Genomic DNA, 25,850 nt, shown 5'->3' with positions numbered 1-25,850 from the left:
TGCTTATGTGGTGCTGAGGAATCGAACCCAGGGCCTCATGCATGCAAGGCAAGCGCTCTACCACTGAGCCAACTTCCCAGCCCTTTCTGGTGGTTTATTGGAGATGAGAGTCTCACGGAGTTTCTTTCTCGGACTGGCTTTGATCCTCAGATCTCAACCTCCTGAGTAGCTACGATTATAGTTGTGAGTCACGGTGCCTGGCATGAAGCTGTAGTCTTACAGTAACCTTGCCTTCTCCAAACAGCCATCTGTTTTCAGAGCACTGATGTCCCATTACATTTTTGGTCACAGGGACTTTTCTGTAGCTACACAGGCTCACGTAGAGTCCCTGAGCATTGGAAAGAGGCCTGTGGAATTCAGGGGCTCTTTTTAATGTAGTTTCACTTTAACTTAAACTTAAACAGTGTCTTACAGCTAGAGGCTGCCACATTGACTGTTATGGATCTAGTATTCCCTGCTTTGAGCCTATTGAAAGTTCACATGTGTTTTAGGAATAATTACTGTACTGGCTGTCAGGAAAAAGTTACTTAAATCCCAGAAAATACCTACATTTTCTTTCTGCCGTGGAACTGATTTGCTGTCAGATATTTCTTGTAATGAGGGACTGGTTTGAGAATCTTTTTTATTACACCAGGAAAATCATTTTGGTGGATATTTGGTCTTTTTTAAATTGTTCATTTTTGAGACAGTGTCTCGTGGTATAGCTAAAGCCAGCTTTGAACTTTCTACGTAGCCCAGGCTAGACTCAGATGGAGCTCTTCCTACCTCCTGAATGCCTGAGTGCTGAGAATATAGGTATGTGCTGCCGTACTTGGTCACGTGGTCCTTTTCTTGTCTTAGTTGGAAGCCACACCTTTTGAGAGGCTGGCTCTGTCAATTTGAACTCAAACCCTGTTTGTGTGTCCCTTGCCTGTTCCTGACCCCAGTTTAACATGCCAGTCACTTTGTTCCTGGGCCTCGCAGCTGTTGGGAGACAAGGAGACAGTTTCCAGTCTTAGCCAGCAGCTGCCAGAAGCATCTCCAATCTGGGTTTGGCAGGAAATAGTACAGCAGTGGACGCTGTTTAAAGTTAGCTTGAGCAACACACAGAAGGGCTTTGGGTGCCACTAACATAGTGTGCTGTCCACTGAGGCTTGTGCCGTCAGGAGCTGGGCTATCTCTGGTCCTGTTTAGAATCTAGGGTCTAGCTAGATACCTGGAATAAGCTAGTAAGAGGCTACAATTATTGTTGTTGTTTTCAAGTGATTAATTAATTTAGTTAAGAGTTGAAAACTGTTGCTCATGGGAGGTAAACTCCTTGTTGGTAATTAGTAGCTATGAGTCCCCCCCCCCTCTGCCTTTCTGCTACGGGAGCATCGCCCACCCTCTCTTCTAAAGAAAGACATTACTTATGCATTGTTCTGCAGGCAAGCTCATTTTTGTTGAGCAGGAAGTAAAGCCCATCTTCACGTCATCTCTCTGCTTCAAGAGGCTCTTTAGGGCTGGGAAGGTGGCTCAGTGGTAGAGTAATTGCCTTGCATGCGTGAAGCCCTGGGTTCGATTCCTTAGCACCACATAAGCAAAAAGAAAAAAAGCCAGAAGTGGCGCTGTGGCTCAAGTGGTAGAGTGCTAGCCTTGAGCTGAAGAGCTGAGGGACAGCGCCCAGGCCCAGAGTTCAGGCCCCACGATCGGACCCCCTCCCCCAAAAAAGAGGCTCTTTAGAAGGTGGAGGTAGTGCTATAACACAGCCACCCTTGAAAAGACAGAGTGTCTTCAAGTTGTAAGGCAAACGAATGACTTTGTCTCAAAAGAGGAGTACTTTTGGTTTTTTTGGTGCCATTGGTGGGGCTTGAACTCAGGGCTCTCCATTGGCTTCCCCCTGCGCCCCCCACCCCCACCCAAGGCTGATACTCTGTCCCCTGAGCCACACTTCCATTTCGGGCATTTTTCTAGTTAATGGGACATGAGAGTCTCATGGACTTTCCTGCCCAGTCTGCCTCAGATCTCAGCCTCCTGAGTAGCTAGGATGATAGACGTGAGCCACTAGTGCCTAGCTCTAGGCCAAGCTCTTGGCTCTGGGTCTCCAAGTTTTATTGCCATGCTCTTCCGCCTCCTGTGGGTGGAAATGCACAGGCAGTGTGGCCTGCCCCCCCGTGACCTGTGACCCCACGACCTGTGACCCCGTGGCCTGTTGTCCTGGGATGGGGCCAGGCGGCCATGGCTGCTCAGCAGTGCCTGCTTCTCCCTGCAGACCTTCACTGCCTGGTGCAACTCCCACCTGCGCAAAGCTGGCACCCAGATTGAGAACATCGAGGAGGACTTCCGGAATGGCCTGAAGCTCATGCTGCTGCTGGAGGTCATCTCAGGTGGGTGTGCCCATCTCCCCCCCCCCACACACACACATGAGGAGGGAGAAGGGAGGGGCCACAGCCTAAAGGTGGCAGCATGGAGTCCCCTCTGAACCAGGCCAGCCGAAAACACGGGTCGCTGGAACCTGCCTGCAGGTCCTTTTCAGTTCTAAACAAAGGGACAGATTCTGTTAAAAATGGACTTATTAAAATAATATATTTTTTTGGTCATGGGCCTTGAACTCTGGGCCTAGGCACTGTCCCTCAGCTCTTCAGAGCAAGGCTAGTGCTCTACCACTGTAGCCATAGCACCACTTTGGGTTTTCTGGAAGTTTATTAGCGATAAGAATCTCATGGAGTTTCCTGCCCGGGCTGGCTTTGAACTGTGAATCTCAGATCTCAGCCCCCTGAGTAGCTAGGATGACAGGTGTGACCACTGGTGCTCAGCTAAAATAATATTTCTATCCCCCCTCCACCCCTGAAAACAAAAGAAGAGAGAAAAAAATACCAAGTCTGTGACTACCCATCCCACTGTCCTATCCACTCACTCCAGTCCATGCCTAGTCTGCAAGTAGCCGAAGGTCAGTGTAGGTACAGACATGACTCGGCATGTTGGTTGAGTTGGGTTCAGTTGGCTGATGGGGCTGTGGGGAGGGCAGGGGAAGTTTGTCCTGACCTGTATCTTCCTAGCCAAGTGTCTTCAGTGGTCCTGGCAGCTTTACCAGCTCAGATGGGTCCTGAGTACGTGTCCATTCCCCTGTGAGTTCTAGAAACTGGAGCCATGTTAGGGAGCAGCCCTCTCTCCCCAAGTTTTGGCATGTTGGTTTTCTTGTCCTGCAGGTGAGAGGCTGCCCAAACCCGACCGGGGCAAAATGCGCTTCCACAAGATCGCCAACGTCAACAAAGCCCTGGACTACATAGCCAGCAAGGGGGTGAAGCTGGTGTCCATCGGGGCGGAAGGTGAGGGGTCCCTGGCGGGGCTGCCCTGCGCTCTTCCTCTGCCCTCTCCCGTGCTTCCCACATTGCCCCCTGCTGGACGCAGAGCATGCACGCCGGTGCGGAGGCACGGGGTATTTGGATGGAGTCAGACCCACAGGAGCAAGAGGCTCTTCAGCAGAAGTGATTTCTAGAAAGGAAGCGGCCTTGTTCTTGACGTGAGGGTGGTGTTGAGTACCTGGGGATCCCCAGGAGTTGGGATTCTTCCCCCGTGGGAAGGGTGTTAGGAAGGATCAGGGAACCCATGAGGCCATTTTCTATTTGATCACTTGAGACCTGGGCTCCTGTTGTCATAAGGCCACAAGTCAGATGGCTTTCAGCTATCTGGCTTAAGGCACATGCAGATCTGTGGTCCTGATGAATCCAGAATTCGTGTCAGCTGGGTGGTAGTGGAAGGCAGAGTCTGCTGGGGAAGGCTGGGCTCACAGGGCCATCTGTCTCTCCCCTGCAGAAATCGTGGACGGCAATGTGAAGATGACTCTCGGCATGATCTGGACCATCATCCTCCGCTTCGCCATCCAGGACATCTCTGTGGAAGGTGAAGGGCACTGCTGAGGGTCTCGTGATGTTGTGTGGGTGTGGCAGTCGGGGGGCCTCCGAGAATGTCGGGCGTGGAAGATGAGTAGTGGAAGGTTTGATGTGTGGTTGGGGAAGACCGTGGCGCCCTTTTTGGTCACGGCTATGGGGTCCTTTTGGAAGAGGAGTGCATGTGCAGAGCAGCAGTTGCTTTTAGCCATGAGCATTTAGCTGGGCCCCGCAGTTCACGCCTGTCATCCTAGCTACTCAGGAGGCTGCGATCTGAGGATCGCAGTTTGAAGCCAGCCTGGGCAGGAAACTCTGTGAGACTCTTAACTCCTATTAACCCTTCACTCCCCCCCACCCAAAAAAAGGGCCAAAAGTGGAGCTATGACTCAAGTGGTAGAGTGCTAGCATTGACCAAAAAAGCTCAGGGACAGTGTCTAGGCCCTAAGTTCAAGTCCCAGGACTGGCACGCACCCCCTTCCCCCACAAACATTTATGAAGCTCCTTTACCCATTATATGAGTAAGTTCACAACTACTGACAGAGCTCTTCTAAGTTTTCCTCTCCCTCCTCAGAAGACAGATCTGAGGATTAAGGTTCAAAGCCAACCTAGGCAGGAAAGTCTATGAGACTCTTACCTCGAATTAGCCAGCAAAAAGCCAGAGGTAGGGGTGTGGTTCAAGTGATAGAGCACCAGCCTCGAGTGAAGAACCAAGCAAGGGCACAAGGCCCTTCCCTTTTTTTTTTTTTTTTTTTGGGTCCGGTTGTGGGGCCCGAACTCTGAGCCTGGGCGCTGTCTCTCAGCTTTTCAGCTCAAGGCTAGCGCTCTACCACTTGAGCCACAGCACCACTTCCGGCTTTTTTCTTTCTGCTTATATGGTGCTGAGGAATCGAACCCAGGGCCTCAAGCTTGCAAGGCAAGCGCTCTACCACTGAGCCACCTTCCCAGCCCCGGCCCTTCCCTTTTTAACCTCCCACATCACCTGAGTGTGAAAGGTGGGGTGTTGTTTGTACTCTCGCCTGCCAAGCCCGTTTGGGGTGATTTTAAGTTATTCACCAACCGGCAAACATGAATAACCAGCACTTTGCCTATTGTTTTGCTGGGTGACAGGAAGCCTGACATCTTCTTGCCCTCAGGGGGAATTCGAATTCACATACAAAATTCCAATTTTAGCACCAGAGACCCATTTATGTCAGCTAAAAATCCAACCATGACATAGTGAGATTAAAACATTAATTGAGGCTCAGGAATGACAGCCAGCTTGAATTAATAGTCTGAATTAAAATTTTTTGTATAAATTTGGGATTTTGGGTTTTTTGGGACCAGTTGTGGGGCTTGAACTTAGGGCCTGGGTACTGTCCTTGAGCTTTGTTTGCTCAAGGCTAGTGCTCTACCACTTGAGCCACAGTTCCACTTCTGGCTTTTTTGGTAGTTTCTTGGAGATCAGAGTCTCACAGACTTTCCTGCTCTGGCTGGCTTCAAACCACAATCCTCACTTCTCAGCCTCCTGAGTTGCTAGGATTACAGGTGCAGGCTACCAGCGCCAGGCTCTATTATTTTCACTTTAAAGATACAGGGCTGGGAAGGTGGCTCAGTGGTAGAGTATATATGCATGTATAAGGCCCTGGGTTCAATTCCTCAGCACCACATAAGCAGAAAAAAATAGCTGGAAGTGGTGCTATGGCTCAGGTGGTAGAGTACTAGAGCTAAAGAGCTGAGGGACAGTACCCAGGCCCAGAGTTCAGACAAAAAATAAATATAAATAAAAAAAAGATACAAAGTTACTACTCATTCTGAAGTCTGGCTTCAGTTTTTGTTTTTTAATGTCTAACCTGCGTTTGCTTTTACACTATCCTTTTGAAATTCCTTAAGTGTTACCAGGTGTTTGTCTCTGGAAGCCAGACACTCACTGGTATATAGTCCTTGCTATAGTCCTCGCTACTCAGACGACTGAGGTCTGAGAATTGAGGTCCAAAGCCAGCCTGAGCATACAAATCAGAGAGAATTACCTCCGTATAACCGGCAAAAAGCTGGAAGTAGAGGTGTGGCTCAGATGATAGAGCATCAGCTGTGAGCCAGACAGCCCAGCACGAGCCTGAAAACCCTAAATGCAAGCCCCAAAGAAGTCCATGGGATCAGAGTCCTGGCTCTCGGTGCTTGTGGAGATGGTGCTGGGGTGCTGGGAGGTGTGCTTTGAAAGCAAATGGGAATCAAGTGAGCTAGGAGGTCAGAATTCCCTCCTGGACAATTTTCTTGTCTGTCTTGCAGAGACATCTGCCAAAGAAGGGCTGCTGCTGTGGTGTCAGCGGAAGACGGCCCCTTACAGAAACGTGAACATCCAGAACTTCCACACCAGGCAAGCACCGGCCCGGAGGCGAGGGGGTGCCCTGCCTGTCTCCCAGGAGCCCACATGTGTGAGATTCCTCTCCCCAGCTCCACAGACAACCCCTCCCCCCCTCCTGACACTGGCTGGGACTCTCTGAGTAATGAGAAATAGGGAGATCCCACTGGAAGGCAACAGGGGACAGGTAGAGGAACCCGGCCTGGCTGGAGTGCAGCCTGTGTTTGCCACACAGGCTGTTTTCTGTGAATTGTCGGTAGCGGGAGGGAGGGAGGGAGGGAGGACAAGGCTGGGAGGAGCCTCTGCCTTCACAGATGCCCTGAGCTGGGCCTGGTGAGCCAGAGCGGGCCCAGCCCCGGAGCTGATTGGGCTTGGGGGCATGGCGGCGCCCCCTGACTGGCCCACAGCCCCTCCATGCTCTCCTCCTGCTGCCCCAGATGGGGGCCAGTTTTCTGTGTTCCAGAAGGGTCCCCTTCCGCCCCAGAACCCAGCATTGTGTCACAGTCCATTCAAGATGGCGTCCACACCCCCAGCGGGAGGAGGGGACCTCCAAACCCATCCCACCTGGGAAGGGCAGGGAGTGGGGATTTGCAGTGGGTGCCGGTGAGAAGTGGGGTGCTCCAGCGGCCACCCACTACTGGGTTCTCCCCATTAACCACGGGCCTCTGCTCCTCGTTTGTGAAGCTGGAAGGACGGCCTGGGTCTCTGCGCCCTAATCCACAGACACCGGCCGGACCTCATCGACTACTCCAAGCTCAACAAGGTCACTGCGCGTGGGGCCTCCGCATGTGTCCCCCATCTTGTGCTCAGCATGCCACCCGGGAGTGAGCACATCCGTACTATCCACGCCCCCGGGCCTGGCTGAGGGGCCCTGGGGAAACTAGCCTGCCCAGGATGAGGATGGGCAGCGTCAGGGAGACACTGACCCGTGGCCAGGATGAGTGGTGGGGAAGGGAGACACCAAATCCCGTCCTGCTCCTTTGTGATTTGGCTTTACCTCTGAGGAAGGCTTTATATATTTACCTACAATACTTTGTACTCCTGGAGTGTTGCTATCAGCAGTATAGCCTCTATCTTCCAGTGGGTAGATGCATAAATACTCCAAGCCTGGGCTGGGGTCATGGCTCGAGTGGCAGAGCAAATTCAAGGTCCTGAGTTCAAGCCCCAGGCAGTACTGACAAATACTCTAGGCCTTTCAATTTTCTCTTTCACTTTCTAGAGGATTTATTTCCAAACTCTATTGAGAATTTAGTATTCAAATTTAATTACCTTGATTCTAGCTACTCAGGAGGCTGAGATCTGAGGGTCAAAGCTTGAAGCCAGCCTGGGCCAGAAAGTCCATGAAATTCTTGTCTCCAAAAAAAGGCCAGAACTGGAGCTGTGGTCCAAATAGTTGAATCTTATCCTTGAGTAGAAAAGATTCAGGGACAGCACCCAGGCCCGGAGTTCAACCACATAAACAAAAACAAAAGACCCCCAAAGAGGAATTGACTATTTGTCTCTCCCATAGTGGTCTGTCTTAACACTTTCAGTATTGACACGAATTAGTGTCACCTTAGAAGTTTTACAACTTTTTGTTTTGGTCTTTTTTTTTTTCTTCAGAAAATTGAACTTTGAAAGGTTGAGTTTTCCCTTTAACCCTAAAAGTTACTGTACCTGAGTCTTGAAATTAATATTTCAATTTATTCTTTACAAGAATTTTCTTCCTGGGCTGGGAAGGTGGCTCAGTGGTAGAGCGCTTGCCTTGCATGCATGAGGCCCTGGGTTCGATTCGTCAGCACCACATAAGCAAAAAGAAAAAAGCTGGAAGTGGTGCTGTGGCTCAAGTGGTAGAGCACTAGCCTTGAGCTGAAGAGCTGAGGGACAGCGCCCAGGCCCAGAGTTCAGGCCCCACGACTAGACCCCCCCCCAAAAAAAAAGAATTTCCTTCCTTTCTTCCTTCCTTCCTTCTTCTCTTCCTCTCTTCCTCTCTTTCTCTCTTTCTCTCTTTCTCTCTTTCTCTCTTTCTTTGTCAGTCGTGGGGCTTGAATTCTGGCCTGGGTACTGTCCCTCAGCTCTTCAGATCAAGGCGAGCACTCTACCACTTGAGCCACAGTGCCACTTCCAGTTTTCTGAGTGGTTTACTAGAGATAAGAGTCTTACAGACTTTCCTGCTTGGGCTGGCTTTCAACCACAATCCTCAGATCTCAGCCTCCTGAGTAGCTAGGATGACAGGCGTGAGCCATTGGCGCTCAGCTTTCAATTCATTCTTTACAAGAAGTTTTAAAGTATGGGTAGGGATGCAGAAAGAAACCAGAGCCCTTTGAGTGGGTGCTGTGTGCTGCAGAGGATTTGGGGCGAGAGTCTGGCCTGTCTCCCCTGGGACCCCCACAGCTGGGTGCTGGTGTGCTCCACCGGATATTGCATGTGTGTGTCACAGTTGAGGAGAGCACATGTATGTCAGGTTGAGGCATGGGGGCCGAGCCTGCTGCATGCTGCCCTCACCGGTGCGGTGTGGGCAGTCAAGGGGCGTGTTTTGGCTGCTCCCAGCTTTTTGGTTCCCTTGCCCACCTTCACCACCATCCTGGTTGTCTTCATTGATCTTGAGGACAGGTAAGATTAACTTGCACTCAGAGGTGAAGACAACGCCCTGTCATAGAAAGCAGCTTTCCCAGTGCCTCAGTGCGTGTGTTTTCTTACCCTGCGGTCATCTTGAAATACGTTAAACATATGGCTCATGCCGGTCATCCTGGCTACTCAAGAGGCTGAGCTCTGAGCATCAAGATTTGAACCCAGCCAAAGCTGGAAAGTCTGTGAGACTCATACCTCTAATTAACCACCAAAAGCTGGAAGTGAAGTGGTGGCTCAAGTGCTAGAGCACATCCTTGAGTGAAAAACTAAGGGAGAGTGTGCTTATCCTGAGTTCAAGCTCAATAATGGTGTGCACACGCGCACACACACCATGTGGACAACGTACATTTTCCCTATGACTCTTTATTGCAATGGCAAATGATGAAACCAGGCTGGAGGCGTGGTCTGAGAGGCCAGGAAGCAGTATTGGGCTCTTCACAGGACATGGGGGAGACATCTTTGGTTTCTCTGGAGGAAGCCATTGTGGCTTTGCAGCCTGCACCTCCCACTATGTTAAGTGACGAGGCATGGCATCCTGGGTTCTAAACTCTTCAGATGACTTTGCCCATAAAATTGATGAAAGCTGCTCCTGGATCAATGTCTCTTGTCAGTTTGAGATTTTGTTCTTAGCCTCATCCATTTCAGTTATAACAGTATTTCAGTTCTATCCAATTCTGGTTAATTTTATGATCTAAACTGGTTATATATACATGAAACCACTTTTATAGAGGAAAGTAAATGAGTCCTCAGAAACACGTCACTTCAAACGTGAAGGTTCCCACACTCTTTCCTAGCCTTTAACCTCACAGTTTTGCTTTTTGTCGCCCCCTTGGGGTATCTTCAGTGAACTGCACCTACTTCCCCTTCCCTTCATGGCTCCATCCCCTAAGCTTTCCCCTGCTTAAAACACACGAGTGGAGTAAACCTTCCCTTCCCCTCTACTTTCCACATCTGGGAGGAAGATGCCGATGGCCCTTGTGCCTCCACAAAATAGATGTGTGCACACATGTGTGCAGCGGGGCTGCATGGCTGTGTGGTTTCTGGTATTCAGAATGTTGGGAGTGATTGGACGATGAGAAGATGAGGAATTGGGGGATTGTGGCGCCTGGGGGTGGGAGGGTGTCTGCATGAGAGCACCAGTCACGAGTCTTGTCTGAGCCTCCTTAAAGCTGGGTTGTGTTGTTCTCCATTCAGGATGACCCCATAGGAAACATCAACCTGGCCATGGAGATCGCAGAGAAGCACTTGGACATTCCCAAAATGCTGGATGCTGAAGGTGAGACTGTCACTGCTGTCCCTACGTTAGTCATGGCAGTGCTTGGGACGGCCAGCTCTCTGGGGACTCCAGGACCCTCTGTAGCTGAGCTACGGCGGAAGGATTTATGCTTCCAAACATATTCTGTCCCCCGGCACACAAGTACTAGAGTTTTAGGTGTAGCTTATTCACACATTATATATATATATATGTATATACATACATACATATTTCAGTTTTTACTCAACACAGCAAAGCTATATTGTGAAAAGCTCAGCTTCAGCTAAGAAGCAGGATACTTCGGTTTATAATATTAAAATTATGTGTTTCTTTTATTCAGCAACATACTGTATTTTTCTTCACTACATAGAGACAAGTTTAGTATGTAAACATCCTTAAAGGACATACTTAAAGGGGAAAAAGTCCCTTAGAAGTTATCAAATTAAATTTAAAATATGGAGCCAACAGCATACCATCTACACATTTGTATTTTTAATTAGTCTCAATTGAATTGAGTTGAGATAGATCTGAAGGCCTCTCCTATACTCTGGCAGTAGTCATTTTGAGGATCTCTCTCTCTCCCTTTCTCTCTCTCTGTCTGTCTCTCTCTCTGTCTCTGTCTCTCTCTGTGCCATTATTGGGCTTGAACTCAGGGCCTGGGCACTGTCTGTCTGCTTTTTCTCACTCAAGGCTGATACCTCTACCATTTGAGCCATACCTCTGTCATTAGCTTTTTGGTGATTAGAAATAAGAGCCTTATGGACTTTCCTGTCCAGGCTGGCTTCAACCTTCATTCTGAGATCTCAGCCTCCTGATTAGCTAGGATTATAGGCGTGAGCCACCAGTTTTTATATGGCACCAGCTTTTTATATGGCAAGTTCATGTGAGTTGTACCTATGGTGGACCATTTAACACACAGGTGCAGGGAAACCATTGACTTCATATCTTGGATCCATTTATATGCTAATGGACATTGAACACTTGCTCTGAGCGAGCTGCTTTGCTGGGTTCTATAGGAATTAATGAAAGTATTACTTCTTCTACCTTTGTTTGTTTGTTTGTTTTTACTTTTTGTTATTCACTAGTGATCTGTTGCTTTCAGTAGTTGGCATCACTGGGGAAAGAACTCGATGACAGTTAATAGTAATCATGGATCCTCCATTTCTCCTCATTTCCATGGTTCTGAGAGGGCAAATAGGAGACTTGAATAAGACAGAGATTGCTTTCCCACATAGCTCTGGAGGGGTCTCTTGCATCTGAACTCCAAGTGCCAGCATGGGCTGAGCGCTCTGGGGGAGACCCTGCCTGCCTCCAGGATTCCCAGCACTCCTTGGCTTGTGGCAGCATCCCCCCATCCATGGCTTTATCTTCACCAATACTTCTCTGGTCTGTCTTTGGGCATCTTTACTCTCCTGATGGACACATGGAGGCTAAGATTTCAGCTCATCTTGGGATAGGCACCACCATTCAACCCCTAATAGCAATCCTTGATGGACACACCTATTATCCCCCCCCACCAAACACCTGTTGGTGCGCTAACCCTTGAACATACTATCAGAATTTTATGTACAGCTTTTCCAGATCTCTGGAGAAACACTCGATAAGAGTAATGAAGTAAAAGTGTAGAAAATCTTCCCCATCGGGTCTCTCCCACCTGAGTTGGTATTTGTCACCGTCCTTTTCATTTGACCCTTGATGACACAGCGTTCTTGAATGAGTATCCGGGATGAATTTGTGAATTCATCTTTCAGCTCATTGATGCCTCTCTCATCCCCCACATGGAGCGTGAGTTTCATTTCTGAACAATCCCTCATCCCCCTGATTATCAGTAGCTCAAGACTCACATCTCAGCCATTCCCACTTTCTTGCCTTTCTGAGTCCTGGGTTGGATGGACGTCCATCCACTTGTCCTTGGTAGCTGACAGGGCATTGGTACCATTGTCTTTTTCTCCCCCTTGTCCTCCATTCCCCCTCTGCGTCTTCCCTCTCTAGTGGTTCAGATGCCTGTATGCAGATGGGTTATTACTCTGTGGAGTCATCTCTGGTAGACAGCTGGCGGACAGCCATGCACATGGCCTCCCGGGACGGCCATGCTGTGCTCAGTCACCTCGGCACCCTACACTTCTACCCTGTTCCGGGAGCCCACCTTCTGTCTGGGTTCTTTCACCATGCTGTCCGTCCAGCTGTGCTCCCAGCGAAGCCTGGCCTCTCCCCTGCTGCCGCTGACCTCTCCACTTGTGCTTTGTGTTGGCCTCTGGCCCCAGGTGGGCATTTGCAAGCATCTGATCAACCCCGTCCCCGTGGCGGGCTGTGCTGAGGGAAGCTGGTGGCCTGCTTTTCAACCTCGCTGGCCACCAGCCTTGTGGAGGGCCGTGCAGCCGCTGCTGTTCCCTCCAGCTGTGTGTGCAGCTGTGGGCGCTGGCCCGGGGGCTAGCTCTATGGGTAGACTCGCATAGAGATTTCTGGCATCTCGTGATAGAAAGACCATATACTCGAATCCTGGAAGCCTCATTCTGGCCATGCACATATGTTCTTAGAGTCTGGTCTCTTCTGGACCATCTATGCCTTTTCCTTGGATAACTCCTTCCTATCGCCCCCTCCCCCCCGGGGTAGTCTGCAGAAGTACTTGGAAGTAATGACTTGGACCTGAGCTGAGGTTTAAGCAGTCAGCTGTGTGTGTGTGTGTGTGTGTGTGTGTGTGTGGTGTGTGTTTGGGGGGTGCCGGCCCTGACTTCAGCGAGCTTTCTCCCCAGAGCGTGCGGTGTTTGAGCATCCAGTAGTTAACCTTCTTTTCTCCACACAGATTTAGTGTACACTGCCAGACCCGATGAACGCGCCCTCATGACCTATGTGTCCTGTTACTATCATGCTTTTGCGGGTGCCCAGAAGGTGAGGACAGAGCCACCGCTCACCACTCAGCCTCGCCTTCTGTCTTCGATGATTTTTCTGTCGTTCCTTTCTTTCCCCCGTCTCTCCTCCTCCGAGGAGGGCATCATGCGGGTCTGAGCAGGTGGCCCTGTGTCTTTTATTTTTCTTTTAAGTCTACTTTTCTTTGAGATGTTCTGTCAGGCATTGGCATTCCATTTGTGTTTGTCTTCTAGAAGGTTCTTTCTGTGGATGGCCCCCACAGACTCCATGATGAGGTCTCGCTGCAGGGGATGAATGGCAGGGTATGGCTCGTGTGGTGAATGTGGGCATTGCCCAGATAGAGGCAGCAAAGGCTGTGTGCTCATGTGCTTCCCTTTCTCTCTTCCAACTGGTTTTATCAGCAGCCTACGTCCATGGTGACAGGTCACAGTAGTGTAGTCCCCTCCCCCTGGTGCTTTGTGACCCTTGGTGCTTTCCATAGGTGGCACGCTAGGTAAATCATGCGCGGAGGCAGCCAGGCAGGTCCCCAGCACCCCTGTGAGAAGAAGAGGAAGAGAGGGGTGTGAGGAACCCACACGGCGGCCACAGCCAGGCGCTCTCATCAGCCCCACAGGGGAGAAGGGCCCTGCCTCGGTGGGCACCTCTAGAAATCCTGCTCCCAAAGCATCTCAGTGCTGTCCAGCCTTCCCGAGGATCACAGTCACCGGCCTGTGAGCCGCGGGAAGTGGTCGGTGTGAACAACTTGTCTTTCCTTCCTTCACCTTGGTTTCTCCTGTGTGTGTGTGTGTGTGTGTGTGTGTGTGTGTGTGTGTTGCGTGTCCTGTGTTATTTTCTCCCCCTCAGACATTGTGAATACTCCTAAACCTGACGAAAGAGCCATCATGACTTACGTTTCCTGCTTCTACCATGCTTTCGCGGGAGCGGAGCAGGTATTCAACACGTGTGCACCGCTGCCCACACCCATCCTCTGTGTGCCGTGTGTGTACCCGGGTGTGTGCGTGCGCGCGCTTTACATCCTACCTTATTCCCTAAGTGTGTTATAACCATGTAATACAGCAACTTCCACATGGGGCGGGATTAAAAAAATAGCCGTCGCTTTAGGTAGTTCCGGAAGCGCTGTTACCGTTTCCCCCCCCCTTTCTTTTATTGGAAAATCATGGGCTAGATTTGTACTTTGAGTGGGGGGGAGTTATTGCCCTGAAGATTGAGCCATCATCCTGGGGCGGCAGGGGAAGTGTGAGGAGGAGTACGACTGCCTTCCCTGCGTCCAGTCTGCTGTCAGCGGCCTGCAACGCGCCTTCTCTGTGCAATCACTTGTCCTGACATATTTCCAGAACAGTCTTACTCTGGGTAAAATAGAGGAAGGGTTTAAACAATGCCACAACCTCCCCAGAACATTCTGGACAGTGACGGTGACTTCAGACACAAGGCGTGGGGGGGTGGGAGGGACACAGCCAGGAAGCCTGGTGGGGCACAGGTGGCTGGTTCTGTCCTCTTCACAATGAACCCCCAGATCACAAGGAACCAGGCACATGCAGGTCCCCCTCCACACACGATGGCATCTAGAAGGTTCTGTAGGTCTTCAGTAGATCCAAGCACAGTAGATCCATATGTTCAAGATGAAATCATTTCTGCTTTGATTTCCAAAGGCCAGCGTCCTTCCGGCAGTGTCCACCCCACGGCCAGGGGTCGGTGTTGAGGGGTGTTCAGCGTAGACAGGCATTTTGGGACCCCGTATTCTTGTCACTAACCTGCTCAGTGTCTTACAAAGCTTGCGTCCCGGTATGTCTGTGGTACCTTCCGCCTGCCACGTGAGTCTGTGTGGAAACTAATGACTTGACCGTGTTGAGAAGACGTCCCCCCATCCCACCTCCCATGCCCAGCTGCGTGACTCCTCCCTGTGGACCAGCCATCCTGTTCTCCTATTGTGTTTTGCAGGCTGAGACAGCAGCTAACAGGATATGTAAGGTTCTTGCTGTGAATCAAGAGAATGAGAGGCTGATGGAAGAATACGAGAGGCTAGCAAGTGAGGTAAAGGATCGGGGCGCCCGGCTCCGCACCCCTCTCCAGGGCCGCCTGTGTCGCTTGCATCTTGCATCTCAGAGAGAAGGGAAGCAGGAACCACACGGGCTGTCGCTGGCTCCCGTGGTAGCGAGCAGTGTGCAGTGCCAACGCTGCTCTGATGCAGAGTCGCAGAGCATGCGCGCATGTGCTGAGGCGTTGGCCTGCTGCATCCAAGCCCCGCCCCTAGACAGCCTCGTGTTGGCCAAATCCAGGAGCCTGGCCACACTCGCACAGGTCCTCGTACGAAGGGGACGTGGCCTAGGTCTGCGTGTGTCCCCAAAGGGGAAGCTGGGGACCAGAGCCCTCTCCCCACCGCAGCACACCCCTGAACAGATCTGCAGCCAGAGTTGTGGTTAGAGAACAGCCCTGTCCCTGCTCCTCCCGTGGCCTTTGGTGGCACAAGTGACAGCCAGGCGCCTGGCGTGAGCACAGCCACATCCTCTGAGGCTCAGCATCAGCGGGTTCAACACCAAAGAAATGTCACTCTGATTCTCACTCTGATTCAAGGTCCCCAATATTTAGTCCGCGCTGGGAAAATTATGCAGTTACGCAGACGGAATCTTCCAGTCGTATTTGATCGTAACCCAGTATAATGTAGTTGATATTTGTATCCTGGTGCTGTGGGGAAAAGCCCTAGCTGCTTTGGGTTTTGTTTTTATTTTATTTGTTGGTCCTCATTATGGCTATGGGAAAACTCAGGTTGACAGCATTGTTTGAAAGTAATCAGCTCCAGGAATGAAGAGTAGGTAGGCCGGGGACAGGGCGTAAGCCTGGGCCACGCACCTTCCGTTTCCCACGTTGTCCTTCATTCAGTGTCCAGAGACCCCTACACTAGGGCCGACACCACTGGAACTGGTTTGCACCCTAGGCTGATGTCATGTTATAAGTGCAGCAGGCACAGGGGAAGACGAGGCTTCTGGCAGGTCATCTCCAGGGCCAGCATCTTTGTGCAGGAAAAGGGGAAAGCTGGGCTCTGAGGAGTTAATTTCCATACCTTCTATCTAATGGAATGACTTACAAGCTAGATTTAACTTATGCTTGGGTATGGAGCCAGTCTGAGACTTATAGTACCTTTATATAGGGAATAAACTCATTGGATATGAGCTTTTTTTTATTAAAAAAATATTGAGTGGCTGGGCACTGGTGGCTTATACCTGTCATCCTAGCTACTCAGGAGGCTGAGATCTGAGGATCATGGTTCAAAGCCGGCCCAGGCAGGAAAGTCCGTGAGAATCCTATCTCTAATAAACCACTCAAAAACCTGGAAGTGGTGCTGTGGCTCAAAGTGATAGAGTGCTTGCCTTGAGCACAAAGAGCCTTAGGGACAGTGCCCAGGCCCTGAGTTTGAGTCCCACCACCACCAATAGAAAACCATTAAGTGAAATTTAGTTCTTTAAGTGAATTTATTACAATATTTTTCTGGCAGGTTTGGATTTTTTTCTTCTGATTTTGGTTTTTTGGGACTTTTTGTTTTGTTTTGTTTTTATTTGAAAGCTCCTTCCAACATGTGTCTGCTGATGTCTGCTCCCCGAGTTTCTTGTGGCTGTCACATTTTTTTTGTTAGCCATGACGTCACGTGCTGACCGGAAGTCTCTCCCCTTGTGTGGGTTGCTGGGGCAGTCCCTGGGGGTATCTGGGTGGATGCTGACCCTATCATGCATGCCACCACGCAGAGCCGCACCCCTCCCAGATTGGGGGGGTGGGGCACAGGAATTTGGGGAACACTAGGCTTCCCAATTCCAGGTGGTCAGGCCCCTGAGCATTTGCCTGAGCATTTCCCCAGGAGCGCAGCGGGTGTGGTCAGCAGTGTCTCTGTGTTTGGGAACAGCTTCTGGAGTGGATTCGGCGCACGATCCCCTGGCTGGAGAACCGGACGCCGGAGAAGACGATGCAGGCCATGCAGAAGAAGTTGGAGGACTTCCGGGACTACCGGCGCAAGCACAAGCCGCCCAAGGTGCAGGAGAAGTGCCAGCTGGAGATCAACTTCAACACGCTGCAGACCAAGCTGCGCATCAGCAACCGGCCGGCCTTCATGCCCTCCGAGGGCAAGATGGTGTCGGTGAGTGGGCCCGGCCAGGGGCCTCACCTCCCCCTGCTGGGCTAAGAGGCCTTGACCAGCTCTAGGAAAGCTGGTCTTGGAACTGATTTATTACTGATATTCTCCTCCCTAGTTATCAGTTATTTTCATTTCTTTGTGTGTGTGTGTGCCAGCAGTAGGGCTTGAACCCTTCCATCATAGCTGGTGCTCTACCACTTGAGGCATGCCAGCAGTCCAACTTTTTTTTTGGGTCCGGTCATGGGGCCTGAACTCTGGGCCTGGGCGCTGTCCCTCAGCTCTTCAGCTCAAGGCTAGCACTCTACCACTCGAGCCACAGCACCACTTCCGGCTTTTTCCTTTTTTCTTATGTGGTGCTGAGGAATGGAACCCAGGGCCTCAGGCATGCAAGTCAAGCACTCTACCACTGAGCCACCTTCCCAGCCTAGCAATCCAACTTTTTGCTGGCTAATTAGAGACAAGAGTCTCTCAGATTTATCTACCAGGACTGGCTCCAAACTTTGATTCTCAGATCTCAGCCTCCTGAGTTGTTGGAATTATAGGCATGAGCCACAGGTGTCCAGCAACTAATGGGCAGGTTTATTTTACTTTATGTTTTAGCCATGGGGCTTAAACTCAGGGCCTGGGTACTGGTCCCTGAACTCTTTTGCTCAAGGCTTCACGCTCTACCACTTTGTGCCACAGCTCCATGTATGGTTTTTTTGAGTGTCTAATTGGAGATAAAAGTCTCCTGGGGGCTTTCTGCCTGGGCTGACTTCAAACTGCAATCCTCAGATCTCAGCCTCCTGAGATTACAGGTGTGAGCCACCAGTGCCTGACTTCAGGGTTTTGTTTTGTGCTAATCCTGGGGCAGGAACTCAGGGCCTGAATGCTGTCTCTGTGCGTTTTTGCTCAAAGGTAGTGCTCTACCACTTGAGCCACAGCTTCACTTCTGCCCTCTGCTTTTTTTTTTTTTTAGTGATTTATTAGAGATAAAAGTCTCACAGACTTTCCTGTTCAGGCTGGCTTTGAACCTTTATCTTCTGCTCTCAGCCTTTGAGCAGCTAGGATTACAAGTATGAGCCACCGGCACCTGGCTTGTCTTGTTTTTTGAGACATGGTCTCACTATCCAAGCCAGGCTGACCTTGAACTCAAGATCATCTTTCCTCAGCCTCTCTAGTGCTGGGATTACAGGCATGCATCACTATGCCTGGATGTTTTTTTTTTTTTTTTTGGTCAGTTGTGGGGTTTGAACTCTGGGCTTGGGCACTGTCCTTGTGCTCTTCAGCTCAAGGCAAGCGCTCTACCGCTTGAGCCACAGTGCCACTTCTGGTTTTCTAGTGGTTTATTGGAGATAAGAGTTTCATGGACTTTCCTGTCCAGGCTGGCTTTGAACCGTGATCCTCAGATCTCAGCCTCCTGAGTAGCTAGGATTATAGGCATGAGCCACCGGCGCCCAGCTGCTCTTGAGTAGAAAATGTAAACTGTGTACATCTTCGTACACATCTGCTGAGAGAGCAGATTCACGAGATCCCAGTGATAATTAAGACTTTTGGAAACCAAGGTGGCTAATGGAGGGAGGGGGAAGGCAAAGGAAGGAAGCAAGACAAGTCAATCAGCCCCATATTGGGGGTTCACAGAGGAGCGAATTCTCAGTGTAAGGAAGTGTCGTGTCTGGGCACCCCAGGACATCGCAGGTGCCTGGCAGAGGCTGGAGCAGGCTGAGAAGGGCTATGAGGAGTGGCTGCTCAACGAGATTCGGAGGTTGGAGCGCTTGGAACACCTGGCCGAGAAGTTCAGGCAGAAGGCCTCCACGCACGAGACCTGGGCTTATGGTGAGCGCCTGCACCTGGCTTCCGGCTTACCGAAAGCACAACTGAGTTCTACAGAACCCGCAGAGGAGAGCAGTGTAGTGTCATTATTGCCTGCCCGCCTACCTGCTTCCTCCCTGTCTCCCTCCCTCCCTTCCTTCCTTCTTTCCTTTCCCACCCTCCCTCTCCCTCCTCTCTCTCTCTCTTTTTTTTTGTCCGGTCGTGGGGCCTGAACTCTGGGCCTGGGCGCTGTCCCTCAGCTCTTCAGCTCAAGGCTAGCGCTCTACCACTTGAGCCACAGCGCCACTTCCGGCTTTTTTCTTTTTGCTTATGTGATGCTGAGGAATCGAACCCAGGGCCTCAGGCATGCAAGGCAAGCGCTCTACCACTGGGCCAACTTCCCAGCCCCATCCCTCCTCTCTCTTTCTCCCCCTCTTCCTTTCTTCTTTCTTTTTCTTTTCCCTTTCCTTTCCCTCCCTTCCTCTCTTTTTTCCTTTCTTTCTCTCTTTCCCTCTTTTTTCTCTTTCCCTCTTTCTTTCTCTGTCTCATTCTTTCTTTCTATGTGTATGTTGGTCCTGGGCTTGAACTCAGGGCCTGGGCACTGTCTTTGAGTTTATTTTGCTCAAGGCTAGCACTCTACCACTTGAGCTATGGCGCCACTTCTGGCTTTTTTGCTGGTTAATTGGAGATGAGTCTCATAGATTTTCCTTCCCTAGGCTGGCTTCAAACTGCTATCCTCAGATCTCAGTCTCCTGAGAAACTTTCATTTTGTTTTAATGAGACAGGTTCCCACTATGTAGCCTAGGCTGGCCTTGAACTCATGATCTTCCTGCTTCTGCCTTCTGAGTGCTGGGATTACAGACATGTACCACCACAACTGGCTGAGCACAAAGGCTTTGTTCATCTATCCCAGTGGCTCATGGGAACTGTTGATTTCTAACTTAACTAAGCGTCATGCTAGAAGAGCAGATAGGTGTTCCGTAGCATGCTATACGATGCCCACACATGCTTCCAGCGCCCCTAGGTTGGCTGGATGTTGATTGAGGATGACCATAGCCCGAATCCCACACTGACCTTCTCCTTCAGTCCTGGGGTTCTGGGCCTGCCTTACCCCCTGAGGGCGTGGCTGGCGAGGGGTACTGCTGGGTGGCAGGGCAGCAGGGCGGCATGACGGGCGGCGCAGAGGGGTTCATGCTCCCTCTTTGCAGGCAAAGAGCAGATCTTACTGCAGAAGGACTATGAGTCAGCGTCGCTGACCGAGGTGCGGGCGCTGCTGCGGAAGCACGAAGCCTTTGAGAGCGACCTGGCGGCCCATCAGGACCGCGTGGAGCAGATTGCTGCCATCGCCCAGGAGCTCAAGTATGGGCGGGTGCTGGGGTGTGACTGTGACTGAGGGTGGGCTATGCAGAGCTCGGCTCGGGTGGTATGCTGATAACAAATAGGCCTAAACGTCTTTGTCATCCTTGACAGTGGCAATTGCTCCTGAGCACCCAACAGGCTTTAATGAGGTGGCAGGCATCTCAGGTGCTATCAGAATGTTCTAGAAGAACACGGCAGAGCACATAGTATGTGCATATAGCAACCCTGCATCTTCTCTGTTCGGTAACACAAAATGTCAGCCAGCAAGTATCACATCTGTATTATCCCAGGGGAAGGGACCGCAGGGACAGTGCTAGCTTTTCTGAGTGTTGACACAAGAGAGAAACTTAAGCCTCAGAGGAATGAATGGTTGGTCAGAGGGTAGAACTTCCCTAGAGCTGGCTCTTCCAGGCTGCTTTTTAAAGAACTCTTCTGCTTGGCGCCAGTGGCTCATGCCTGTAATCCTAGCTACTTAGGAGGCTGAGATTTGAGGATTGAGGTTCAAAGCCAGCCCGGGCAGGAAAGTCTGTGAAACTCTTATCTCCAATAAACAACCAGGAAACTGGAAGTGGCGCTGTGGCTCAAGTGGTAGAGCGCTCACCTTGAGCTGAAGAGCTGAGGGACAGCGCCCAGGCCCAGAGTTCAAGCCCCACAACCGACAAAAAAGAAAAAGAAAAGAAAGAAAAAAAAAAGAACTCTCCAGAAAACGCCTGTACATCTCCATGGTTCTTGCTTTCTTCTCAGTGGAGTGATTGGGTTTTTGTGCAGGGTTTAAACTTTTTGTCATTCTTCTTGTAAGTATCGGGGCTTGAACGTAGGGTCCCCATGCTTGCCTGACATTGTTGATGGGTTGATGCTCTACCACTTGAGCCACTCCTCCAGCCTGGCTTTTTTTTTGGCTGGTTATTTTGGAGGTGGGGTTTCTTGGACTTTTCTGCCCCCTGCTGGCCTTTGAACCCTGATCCTCTGGATCTTAGTCTCCTGAATAGCTAGGATTACAAGGTGTGAGCCAACGGTGCCCAGCTTAAGATCCACACATCTTGTCTCTGAGATAGTAGGTAATCTTCTAGTCAGGCATTGCTTTCATAAGAAGTTTGATATGAAGAAAAAAAAAAGCATTTAACAATGGTGTTACAGGGCAGGTACTCTACCACTCGAGTCATGCTTTTTATTCTTTCATTATCTGTGAGATGGAGCCTTGATTTTTGCTGTGGAAGACCTGTATAGCAATCTTCCTATATACACTGACCACGTAGTTGGAAAGACAGGGCAGGTAACACTGCACCCAGCTTTTATTGATTTAGATGGGATCTCTCAAGTTTTCATGCCTGGCTGGCATTGAGCTGTGATCTTCTCCAGCTCCAGAGTTGGCTAGGATGACAGGCGCAGGCCACTGTGCCTTGTTGCATTGTGTTGTTTCTGTCACACAAGTGGCATAAGACAAGGCAGAGCCTTGCTGTCCCCCGGTGGGAGAGCTGCGTTCTCTGTGAGGTCCTGGGGCTTCCTGGGTGGGTGCTGCTCCCTGGGGAGCTTGTGTGCTCTTCAAGAGATGCCAAGGTCACTGTGTGCACAAGCCCACACCTCCCATGATGCCTGAGGAAGTTGAGGCCCTATGGCCACAGCCTTGGCTCGAAGAGCTGCCTTCATTTAGTTTCCATTTAGCAATCTCGCTTTCACAGCGCTTGTTCTCTCTGACATGAGGAAATTAGATCTGAACTGTACTGGTGTGTGATAAATTGTATAGGATTCTAGATACTCACAGTGAGACCACACAATGGCACAATGCCTGTGTGCCTTTTCACATTTGTATAAAGTTATATCTATAGCTATAGACACACACACACACACACACATATATATATACACACACACACACATAAATGAACTCCAAAATATACAAACGAGAGACCTCTTTTTTCTTTCTTTTTCTTTTATATTTATATTTGGATGATTCTGTCTTCTTTATGTATGGTGTCTTCAAGTGTCTGTCTTCAGGAGGTGGGGAGGAGAGGGCACAGAACTGGAGGGAAAAGGGGTGACAAGCGCAGGAGCTCTCTGGGCATGGATGAACGTGAACTCTACAGCCCGTGGGTAGAGACAGGAGAGAGGGACTGGGAGAGAGGGAGGGGACCGAAGATGCTGTACACAAGGAAACACACTCATGACCTGACTCACGTCATTGTACGCCTCTGCGCATCACCTGTGTCATAGCAATAAAGTAAGTTAATTATCTATTAAAGGATCTCGCTTTCAGGGTGCCTGGCAGAGAAGAGAGCTAGCTGGGGGCGGGACTGGGTAGAAACCCCTCGGCCAGCCTGGGGTTGGGTAATGCTCCTTATGATCCTGGAACCGTTTGCATAATGGTGGGGCTGCCAAGCCCCTGGAGGAAGCTGCCCGCGCTCCTCCTCGTGTCATTCCTTTCTAGAAGCCTTTCCTTTCTAGAAGCCTCGTGGCGTGGCTGTCCACACCCCCACAGCCTGGGAAGGCTCATCTTGGTTGTTGCTTTTCACAGCGAGCTGGATTACCATGATGCCGTGAATGTCAATGACCGATGCCAGAAGATTTGCGACCAGTGGGACAGGCTGGGGACGCTCACGCAGAAGCGGAGGGAGGCCTTGGAGGCAAGGCTTTTTAAGCATTTATTAACTCGTTATATTTCTTGTTAATACAAAGGGCTTGATACTCAGGGCCTTTGTGCTTTTCACTTGGCTTTTTCTCTCAAGGCTGGCACTCTACCATTTGAGCCACACCTCCACTTGTGTTTTTTGCTGATTAATAAGCGATAAGAGTCAAATGGGCTGCTCTGCTAGAGCTGGCTTAGAACCGCCATCCTCAGATCTCAGCCTTCTGAGTAGCTAGGATTACAGGCATGAGCCACCAGCCTCTGACTGGAATTTTTGTAAAACCTTGAAGTGACTTGTTGATGTATCTAAATAGAGACTCTCCAATGCAGTCACTGGTTTTAATTATCTATCTCTCTAAAACTGAACAATTTTCTAATGAATGGAACCCTAGAAGAGATAGCCCACCAGCCATGGGAGGTTGGCATTTGAAACCCATCATGCGGATTATGGTATAAACCCATTTGTTCCCAAAAGTCCTCAAGAGGGTGTTCAGTTGACTTAGGGGACAGAGAGGATGACTGGAACTTTAGTACTGAGTATAGGGGGAAACCAAGTCCTTTACTTTAAAAAGTCTTTTCCCAAAAGCTAGCATGTAGTAGAGGACTTTGGGCGCTATGGAGATGGAGGCTGCATCTTTGGTGCTGAAGGTCCCTCAGGCTGCTGCATGCTGAGTAGAGCATGCGTTATTCTTTCCTAGCCCTGGGTGGCTAAATGTGGGCCAATACCTTACGTTGTTCTGGGATGCATATTTATTTACAGTTGTCTACACACTGGAGGGGTTCTTGATGCGTTTCTTGTATGATGACCCTTGTTTCCATTTAATTTGCCTTTAGAGAACGGAGAAATTGCTAGAAACCATCGATCAGCTGCACCTGGAGTTTGCTAAGAGAGCGGCTCCCTTCAACAATTGGATGGAGGGAGCGATGGAGGACCTGCAGGACATGTTCATTGTCCACAGCATCGAGGAGATCCAGGTACTGGACTGGGCCTCTCAGAGCCCTGCAGGTGCCATCGAGCTCTGCCTCTGCCGCATTTCTTTCATTTTTTGCTTTGAGAACATACACACAGGTGTACATATACACATGTGCACATGCATGCACACACCAACACATACTACATATACACACGCACGCACATATACATATATGTGTATACACATACCACACATGTACATATTCATGCACACTTGTGTACATTCAACCTACCCCATACTTGTATACATATGCATATGCATAAACACATGTGTATACATGCAGAAACACGTGTACAAACATATGCTCACATATATGTACATATACATGCACTCCTGTGTACATACATACACATACACATGTACATACACATATATGTATGTTCATTTAGGAATGTATAAATACAAAGTTAAAATTAGCCTTTGAACCTTAGCTTAAAAATATGTTTATGAAGGTGGATGCCTGTGTGTCATGCCTGTAATCCTAGCTACTCAGGAGGCTGAGATTTGAGGATCACGGTTCGAAGCCAGCCCAGGCAGGAAAGTCTATAAAATTCTTGTCTCCAATTAACCACCAAAAAGCTGGAAGTGGAGCTGTGGCTCAAAGTAATAGAGCACTAGCTTGAGTGAAAAAGCTCAGGGACAGTGCTCAGGCCGAGTTCAGGCCCCATGACTGGTGCTCAGGAAGTGGAGACAAAAGGATCCCAAGTTCAAGGCACCACTGCACAACATAGGAACTATAGGCCAGCCTCAGCTACACAGTAGAGAGAGAGACAGAAACAGAGAGAGACAGACAGACAGAGAGACAGAGAGACAGAGAGAGAGCAGCTAACATCCAGATAATCAGTAGAAAGTGACCCTCACCGCAGCCACCGCTGGACGCAGTGAGGCAGACATGTACGCTGTTTGTTCGACTCTGTATGGCGGTCCTCACATCATGGTTCTTGTGGTTTCTTCACTCCATCAAGGAACTTGAGTTCCAGGCACCAGAGAGCTTTTCTAGAACCATCAGAAGTTGCCTGACTTCCCTCCCCCCCCCCCCGCACCCACCCCCGCCGCCCTCATGCCTACCTGCGATTAGACTCCTCTGTGTGGCGTGCAATGCGCAGTGTGTGGTGTGGGGGCCCTCAGTGCCCATGACTCTCATGCTCATGCGCCTCAGGTTTCTCTGCATGTTCTTGGTGCAGAGTCTCATCACTGCCCACGAGCAGTTCAAGGCCACGCTGCCCGAGGCGGATGGCGAGCGGCAGTCCATCATGGCCATACAGAATGAGGTGGAGAAGGTCATTCAGAGCTACAGCATCAGGATCAGCTCCAGCAACCCGTACAGCACGGTCACCATGGACGAGCTCCGCAACAAGTGGGAGAAGGTAGTGGTGGTGGGAGGGCAGGCAGCATCTGGGGGTGAGGGGTGGGGGGAAGTGGGGTGGGGGGGAGTGGGGTGGGGGGGGCAGGCAGTATGTGGGTGGGTGCGGGGAGGGCAGGCAGCATCCTGGGTGGGGGGCTTAGGGAAGAGGAGGTCCCTCCCTGGGCCTTGGGGTTCCTGCCTGGTTTGGCTTCCTGAGGAATTTTCCTCACCCCAAGTCTTGCCGGAGAAGGATGTTCAATCCATGAACTCCATTCAGCAGCCTCTGGGGTTTTGGGCAAAGACACTAGGCGTCCTTTTCCTTAAGGAAACTTAGAAATCAGTGCAGGTTACCCTAGTGATAGCAGAGAGAGGAGTTTTTTTTTTTTTTTTTTTTTGGTCAGTTGTGGGCTTGAACTCTGGGCCTGGGCACTTTCCCTGGGCTTTTCAGAGCCACAGCACCACTTCCGGTTTTCTAGTGGTTTATTGGAGAGAAGAGTCTCATGGACTTTCCTGCCTGGGCTGGTTTTGAACCATGAGCCTCAGATCTCAGCCTCCGGAGTAGCTAGGATTACAGGCGTGAGCCCCCTGTACCCAGCATAGGGAGGACTTTTTAAAACTTTGACTTGAGGGGCTGGGAAGGTGGCTCAGTGGTAGAGCACTTGCCTTGCATGCTCGAGGCCCTGGGTTCGATTCCTCAGCACCACATAAGCAAAAAGAAA

At 50.3% G+C, this 25,850-nt stretch overlaps 1 protein-coding gene across 1 annotated transcript in view; it reads left to right on the top strand.

Moving 5' to 3' along the window:
- The window catches only part of LOC105980377 (alpha-actinin-2-like), a 41,027-nt gene that overhangs the window by 1,881 nt on the left and 13,296 nt on the right, over positions 1–25,850 (top strand). Inside the window, exons 2-15 of the mRNA XM_013009229.1 lie at positions 2,231–2,345; positions 3,168–3,287; positions 3,775–3,861; positions 6,114–6,259; positions 9,991–10,072; positions 12,855–12,940; positions 13,153–13,221; positions 14,858–15,223; positions 16,812–17,042; positions 18,707–18,854; positions 20,039–20,189; positions 22,702–22,810; positions 23,647–23,787; positions 24,971–25,153. Of these exons, the coding sequence (XP_012864683.1) occupies positions 2,231–2,345; positions 3,168–3,287; positions 3,775–3,861; positions 6,114–6,259; positions 9,991–10,072; positions 12,855–12,940; positions 13,153–13,221; positions 14,858–15,223; positions 16,812–17,042; positions 18,707–18,854; positions 20,039–20,189; positions 22,702–22,810; positions 23,647–23,787; positions 24,971–25,153 (2,034 nt within the window). The remainder of the gene's footprint in view (positions 1–2,230; positions 2,346–3,167; positions 3,288–3,774; positions 3,862–6,113; positions 6,260–9,990; positions 10,073–12,854; positions 12,941–13,152; positions 13,222–14,857; positions 15,224–16,811; positions 17,043–18,706; positions 18,855–20,038; positions 20,190–22,701; positions 22,811–23,646; positions 23,788–24,970; positions 25,154–25,850) is intronic.

This window comes from Dipodomys ordii, unplaced genomic scaffold (genome assembly GCF_000151885.1).
Source record: "Dipodomys ordii isolate 6190 unplaced genomic scaffold, Dord_2.0 Scaffold9, whole genome shotgun sequence".
Taxonomy (NCBI): domain Eukaryota; kingdom Metazoa; phylum Chordata; class Mammalia; order Rodentia; family Heteromyidae; genus Dipodomys; species Dipodomys ordii.
Note: the sequence above shows the minus strand (reverse complement) of the source record. Positions and strands in the feature narration are given on the sequence as shown.